Source organism: Leuciscus leuciscus (genome assembly GCF_965113295.1).
Source record: "Leuciscus leuciscus genome assembly, chromosome: 4".
NCBI classification, from domain to species: domain Eukaryota; kingdom Metazoa; phylum Chordata; class Actinopteri; order Cypriniformes; family Leuciscidae; genus Leuciscus; species Leuciscus leuciscus.
This window is the reverse complement of record NC_138728.1, coordinates 1,394,928-1,402,427: the sequence shown is the minus strand read 5'-3', so window position 1 is coordinate 1,402,427 and position 7,500 is coordinate 1,394,928. Positions and strand designations below refer to the sequence as shown.

Genomic DNA, 7,500 nt, shown 5'->3' with positions numbered 1-7,500 from the left:
GACATTACAGTTCTTCATCATCATTGAAAGTGTATTATCTGCATGTGTTTTAAAGCCGTATCAGTGTAAACTTCTGCTATGTGGTTTTCTCGACGGCATCGATGAGAAAGCACAAAGTATGACAAACATCAAGCACTAACACACTGCTGCATAACAAGCCGGTTTCACCAGGTTTACAAGAGTTAAACAACAGATCTAAATCCTCAAGCAATATACAACATCAACATTCATATGCATACAACAAACAATATTATCCATGGATAAAGAAAAAGTGCCCAACAAACTATCAGTACACATAATCATCATCCTACACAAACAATATATGAAAATACACACTGTCAACTCACACTTGATGCACGCACACAGTCCACGTGTCAAAACCCAATCCAAGGCTCTCGAGTAGTTCGTTTTTAGAAAAATATAAAAAGCCTTTATTCTTTCATGGCTTAGATTTTAAAAACAGGTGACAAGCAACGGCACACCTACATGTATAAGCCTTCATCAGGGTGTGTGTGTGTGTGTGTGTGTGTGACTAAACTCTTTTAAGTTAGCAATCAGTTAATCACACGACGGTCACCTGGTCACGCGCAGGCAAACAGAAGAGAGAAAGGTCAAATATTATAAAGAAAATATATCTCACCAATAACATGACTAAACCAAGCAATATATATAAAATAAATAAAACTACTAATACATTATCATAAATAAATTGGAATATATGTATCAAAATCCACAAGTCAAAAATACCACAAATGAAATGAAGTATACAAATCAAAATCAAAAAATCAATAATGTATTCTCAATTACAAAACTTTGTTTAAGAAAAAAAGAAAAGAAAAATATATAAATCTAAATCGACAAATCAACACTCATGAATGAAATAAGGCATACACATTAACAAATTAAATTAAAAAAAAAATTTTTAAAGAAGAAGAAAAAAGTTCAAAATTCAGCAATATTTTTTGTCAATACTAATCCAGGAACCATAAAATTGTATTACAGAAAAGGTAAAAAATCTAGTTCCCCATTCAAATGTCTTCCTGCATGTCCATGTGCTGACAGAGGAAGTTAGATGACAGATGTTTAAAGGAACAGTCAGTATCGCCCTCTACTGGCTCATTTCCTGCAGGACAGCCGCTTTAATAACAATACATGTCTTACATAAATGCTGCGGTTAAACATGCACAGCTCACTGAGGGGTGGAGTCTGTGCTAATAGGGCGGAGTCTGTGCTAATAGGGCGGGGTCTGTGCCAATAGGGCGGGGTCTGTGGTAATAGGGCGGAGTCTGTGCCAATAGGGCGGAATCTGTGCTAAGAGGACGGAGTCTGTGCTAATAGGGCGGGGTCTGTGGTAATAGGGCGGAGTCTGTGCCAATAGGGCGGAATCTGTGCTAAGAGGACGGAGTTTGTAGTAATAGGGCGGAGTCTGGGCCAATAGGGTGGAATCTGTGCTAATAGGGTGGGGTCTGTGCCAATAGGGTGGAGTCTGTGCTAATAGGGCGGAGTCTGGGCCAATAGGGTGGAGTCTGTGCTTATAGGGTGGAGTCTGTGCACTAGGGTGGGGTCTGTGCCAATAGGGTGGAGTCTGTGCACTAGGGTGGGGTCTGTGCCAATAGGCCGGAGTCTGGGCCAATAGGGTGGAGTCTGTGCTAATAAGGCGGCGTCTGTGCCAATAGGGTGGAGTCTGTGCTAATAAGGCGGCGTCTGTGCCAATAGGGCGGAATCTGTGCTAAGAGGACGGAGTCTGTGCTAATAGGGCGGGGTCTGTGGTAATAGGGCGGGGTCTGTGGTAATAGGGCGGAGTCTGTGCCAATAGGGCGGAATCTGTGCTAAGAGGACGGAGTTTGTAGTAATAGGGCGGAGTCTGAGCCAATAGGGTGGAATCTGTGCTAATAGGGTGGGGTCTGTGCCAATAGGGTGGAGTCTGTGCTAATAGGGCGGAGTCTGGGCCAATAGGGTGGAGTCTGTGCTTATAGGGTGGAGTCTGTGCACTAGGGTGGGGTCTGTGCCAATAGGGTGGAGTCTGTGCACTAGGGTGGAGTCTGTGCTAATAGGCCGGAGTCTGGGCCAATAGGGTGGAGTCTGTGCTAATAAGGCGGCGTCTGTGCCAATAGGGTGGAGTCTGTGCTAATAAGGCGGCGTCTGTGCCAATAGGGCGGAATCTGTGCTAAGAGGACGGAGTCTGTAGTAATAGGGCGGAGTCTGGGCCAATAGGGCGGAATCTGTGCTAATAGGGTGGGGTCTGTGCCAATAGGGTGGAGTCTGTGCTAATAAGGCGGCGTCTGTGCTAATAGGGCGGAGTCTGGGCCAATAGGTAAGTATGGTATAGTATAAGTATCCTTCCATTTTTCTCCCAATAAAACACATTACACACACAGACTCTCTCTCTCACACACACACACACACACACACACACACACTCTCTCTCTCTCTCTCACACACACACACACACACACACACACACACACACACACACACACACACACACACACACACATCAGCTTCATATCATAAACCAGCTTCATGCAGCAGTGTGTGACTGTATGTGACATGCGTGAAACAGCATTAATGAAATAAACATCATTAGGGAAGCGATTAGTATTATCACACTTGTGGCTGGAGCTTGTCTTTATATAGAGAAGAAAAGAAAACAGAAATAGTATGCATGTGTTCCATTCATAACTTATTCCATCTAGCCACATGACTTATGCATCAATATGATATCAGTATATATAGACAAAACAAAAAAAATGCTAAAACTTCACCAAAATCTTTTTTTAATGATATCTATATACAGTATACCTGATAAAATGAGCTTAGGGCCCCGGGGACAGTTCGTTTACTCTATATAGAGCTATAACGCCATCTAGTGGCAAGAGTCATGAATATCATGTTATATTATTATTTCCCCACAAGAGGTCGCCAGAGACACTTCAACGGGATTCTGCATGTAACGGTGGTTTGTATTTTAAACGAAAGAATGTAAAGAATGTGCTTAAATTATATTATTAAAATGAATGATTGATAAAATATAGTAAGAAAGATTTGTTAGGGGAGAGGATGAGGTTATGGTGGTGAAGTAATATTATGCTAACATTAATTATGACATAAAAATTCGAAATTATGGCAAACCAAGTCATAATTATGAGATAAAAATGCTGAGAATGAAATAATGACTGTCATAAATTAGATTTTTGTTGTTGACATTATTTCTATTTTGATCCTCCCATACAAATGACTTAGCGTGACATAATTTCAACTTTTTTATATTATGGTTTCCAAAAGCATGTAAACACGTGTTTTCTTCTTGTGTGGCGGAAGTGGACTGCTATACTTTTAAGAATTTATTCAGTAAATTTTTTTCTATCATATTTTATGCCGTTTTTTTTTAACAACACAAAAATGTATCCATCTCAAATTTCCAGTCATTTTTATGCACATCTTGGTATTTCCATCCAGCATTATATTGTATATGAATATGTGGACGAAAACTTGATCCTAGCAACGCCACCAAACCACTAAGCCAATCAGCGACGGACAAACACATTTGTCTTACCTAAGAATGATGCCTTTTGGCACGATGTTGAAGATCATGTGATGGTCTGTATTAATATCTTTTAAACATTCTATCCTAATCCTGCATCTCTACCGGTTCAGCTCCGTCTCTAGTCAAACACACCTGAAGTTCTCATCTGAACACCCTAAAGCAGAAACCTTTGAGATACGCAGTGATAAAAGCACAATATTCATATGCTGTTTAATTACACACACGCCTGAACTTCAGCTAACCAGAGCTATATTTACTAATTTTCTGATAAAATACATAATGGAATAAAGTCCAAATCAACCAAATTCAGTTGTAATCTTATATTATACTTCTAATGGCCTGCTGTGTTCTTCTTTAAAGTTGATTAGTAATTGGCTTGCTGAAGACTCTTTTGCATGGTGACGTTTTCATTGCACTTCCTCAGTGTGATGTGCAACAAAAAACACCAATGACATCATGATCTTACAACTGCGACTGCATTTTAAAATTATCGTAACAAGTTCATAATCAGCATAACATGTAGAAGCATCTTTGTATTGACTTAATGACACTAGAACAGGGTGATTTTCTCCACTTTTTATTCGTCTGTATGTGAAAAGCAAGAACATCCGCTCTAAAAGAAAGTGTTTGGTCTCTTGGTGGTGAAGCGGGGCTTGTGCTGGCGGCGCAGGACCCTGTGGGGGAGAGGGAACTTGATCTTGGAGTCCTGTGGAAACAAGAGACACAATAGTCAAACATTCATTCGAGTCATTTTAGACAAACTCATTTTTTTTAAATCATAAAAATTGTGTTCATCAGAGGAGACTTGTCACATTTCAACCACGAATACACAAAATATGAGTGGGATTTGAGGAGTTTTGTGGTTGAAATTTAACTCAGCTCAATTTTCCCCCCTTAGGACTGAATGAATGCGAGGAATGCTTCAGTACACATAGAAATGGTCAAAATGATTTATGTCTACATGTGTATCTGAATACATACTGAAGAGAAACTGACTATAGGACCCAGCGGAACAGCTCATATAGAGCTATAAGGCCATCTTGAGTCATGAAACATCATATTATATATATTTTTTTCCCACTAGAGGTCGACAGAGAGACAATGTAAGATATTTTGAGCCGAATTAAAAGGGTTATGCATGAATTTGTGAGTTATTTTGAATTTAAGTTGAAAGAATGTGCTTTAAATGATGATTTATTGATCAAATCTAGTCATTTAAAGGTAAATAAAAAAAATATAGCATTAAAATGAAATACAAATAAGCTTTCTAGACAAAAAAATTAAGTAGAAAATTAGGCCGTCGGGTCATTTTGACCTGCGAGGGGAATGTGTAATAAAGTGTGAGGGAAGGATGAGGGTGTGCCGTCAGGAAACTCACGTGGAACTGCTTGATGGCGGGTCTGCGGCACTTGTTGGCTGCGATGACCTGCACCTTCATGATCTGGATGGAGTGAGCGCGGGCACGATGTCTGGCTCCCATGTCACGATCTGAAGAACAAACACACATCAGTACAGGGAACACACACACACACACACACACACACACAGGAGAAACAATCACATGTCGCACCTTGAATTCACTTTCAGTGGCACGTTTTACAGCCTAAGAAAGGCGACAAGGTTCGGTTTTTCTTTGCGCACACATAGCAAGGGCATTAACACTGGGGGGAAATGACCTTTGGGTTTGCGTGCGGGTCGAACACTAGTGTTCTCTGGGAAACTCACAGCACTGAGTGACGGCTCCAGATGTGGACAGGTCTCGGTACTCGCGGTACATGTTGTGTGTCCCGCTGCGAGAGTCGTAACGCAGCCAGATGCCGAAGTTCTTCACCTTCAGAGGAGACTTCTCGTAGACCTGTGCATGAACAGAAGATGGTTAGACATTAAAGGCTGATGACTAGAACGATAAAGACACTTCTCCATGTTAAAGAATGGCAGAGTTCACACGACAACTATAACGATAAAGATATATCGATGGGATCACTGACGAACGATAACATTGACAAATCAAACCCCTTTCAAGGATACGTTTATAAAAAAATGGATATATGGAAAGCAATCGGTCATACCCTTGGAATAAACGGTGAGAAGTATTAACCATGAGATCATTATGAAGGCTAGCAAATAGTGTAACAATGACCTCAGGTATTCAGCGCTAGTTTAGACAACATACTGCTTGCTTTGAAGCTTTTATTTTACTACTTTTTTCTCATTTTGTGTTCCAAATTTGTAACAAACCAGTCAAATTGCTTTGTGAGATATGTATATTTATAAGATATAATGCTAGGAAGAATTGGATGAAGTCGAGATGCCTATCATCCATTTGCTACTTTGAAACCTCAGCGTGCGCTTAGAAAAAAGACGTTATCGTTCGTTGGTGTGGACGCTAATATAGTTCTAGGTGTGAACGGGCCGAAAGCCTCAGAAACAGAGCTTATAGACGTCTCGATCAGACAGCGTTCGCACCAGGCCACAGTAGACGGTCTCTCCGTTGGCTTTCTTCATCTTCCTCAGCTGGGAGACGAAGTACCAGAAGCGAGACTTGGCCACCACATGGTTCGGGGCGAAGATCCTCATGCGGTACAGGGGGGGTGTGGGGTTTTTAGCGGAGGGCAACAGACGCCCAACAACCTTATACTCCCGAAGCTGCAGAAACAAGAGAAAGACAGTCAGAGATCCACACTTTAGCTCAAAATCTCACCTGAACACCAAGATGTTGGTGTCTATTGCATTGATATCATTACTCTAGCATGTTAACCCGTTTAAAAGCCAAACCAGACACGGTTTAAACCCTAAATTAGGCTGGTTTTAACTGGTGACCAGCTAAGAAAGTGGCCAAAACCACTCTAAGACAGCTTTCTGGTTTTAGCTGTGTTTTCCAGCAGGGTTGCAATCATTGCCCTAGCATGTTAACCCGTTTAAAGCCGACCAAACCCTGTTTAAACACTAAATTAGGCTGGTGTTCAGCTGGATTTAACTGGTCTCCCAGCTTGAATAGCCACAAAAAGTGGCCAAAACCAGCTAAACACAGTTTTATATTTTTTCCAGCAGGGTTGCATTCATTGCCGTAGTATGTTAACTCGTTTAAAGCCAACAAATTAGCATCTTTAAACTTTATTTACCTAAGATTGATACACATTTGATTGAAAGCGCGCACATTTAATCATCATCATCATAACCGTCAAACACAATCCTGACACTTCGCGGCCTAAACACACCGATCTCGAGTAATGCTCAGAAAACAAACCACAATCTCACTGATACACTCTATAATACAAGAATCAATCACTGAGAGTGTGTAAGAGAGCTGATCAACTCAATATCGTGAGGTTTTGTGTGTGATCACTGATCAGCACATGGAGCGATTCTCCGGCCGCCATGTTTCTCTCTTCGCTACAATCAACACGTCAAAGCTAATAAAACGCTTTAAACATGAACATGTGTCGTGTTAAATCGCTGTTATGGATAAATGCGTGTCTTATAGGTGTTTTCGGATGATAATAGTGAGATTTAAGCGACTGTAAAATGATTAAAGAAGGATTTTACGTACTGTGCCAGACGCCTTCATGGTGTCTCTCGCCGACGGCCACTGTGAAAGAGGAAGCAGCAGGGCGGGGAAAGCTGACGTCAATCCTCTTCCGAGGGGCGGGGCTTGCTGGAGATGCTCTTATTGGTCAGTCACAGCGATCAATCACGGCTGTATTTTTATATACGTGATTTCAATTACTAAATATTTTAAATAATATTTCATTAGCAAATATGTCAGTGCCCTTCAAATAGAACTAGAAATTAGCACAAAGAGAATTACATTTATTACATTTCAGACGCGTGATCCTCCGTCGTGACGTATACTGTGCGTCATTTCCATGACAACCGCTGAGGCTTCGATTGACAAAACAAGGAATCATGGATGAGGATCAGAGTGCAGAAGAGGTAAAGACGATAACAAATAA

At 41.0% G+C, this 7,500-nt stretch overlaps 2 protein-coding genes across 2 annotated transcripts in view; one reads left to right on the top strand and one right to left on the bottom strand.

The window, feature by feature from the left end:
- Positions 1 to 4,108: 4,108 nt before the first annotated feature.
- On the bottom strand, positions 4,109 to 7,217 carry rpl18a (ribosomal protein L18a). The gene is made up of 5 exons (XM_082167134.1): positions 7,098 to 7,217; positions 6,014 to 6,193; positions 5,273 to 5,402; positions 4,926 to 5,035; positions 4,109 to 4,253 (listed from the first exon to the last, which is right to left on the bottom strand). The coding sequence occupies exons 1-5, from the start codon at positions 7,113 to 7,115 to the stop codon at positions 4,161 to 4,163; spliced, it is 531 nt and encodes a 176-aa protein (XP_082023260.1). The 5' UTR covers positions 7,116 to 7,217; the 3' UTR covers positions 4,109 to 4,160.
- A 176-nt stretch (positions 7,218 to 7,393) lies between these two features.
- Positions 7,394 to 7,500, top strand: part of dynlt1b (dynein light chain Tctex-type 1b) — a 4,652-nt gene continuing 4,545 nt past the window's right edge. The window contains exon 1 of the mRNA XM_082166876.1: positions 7,394 to 7,480. Within this exon, the coding sequence (XP_082023002.1) occupies positions 7,454 to 7,480 (27 nt within the window). The 5' untranslated portion in view covers positions 7,394 to 7,453. The remainder of the gene's footprint in view (positions 7,481 to 7,500) is intronic.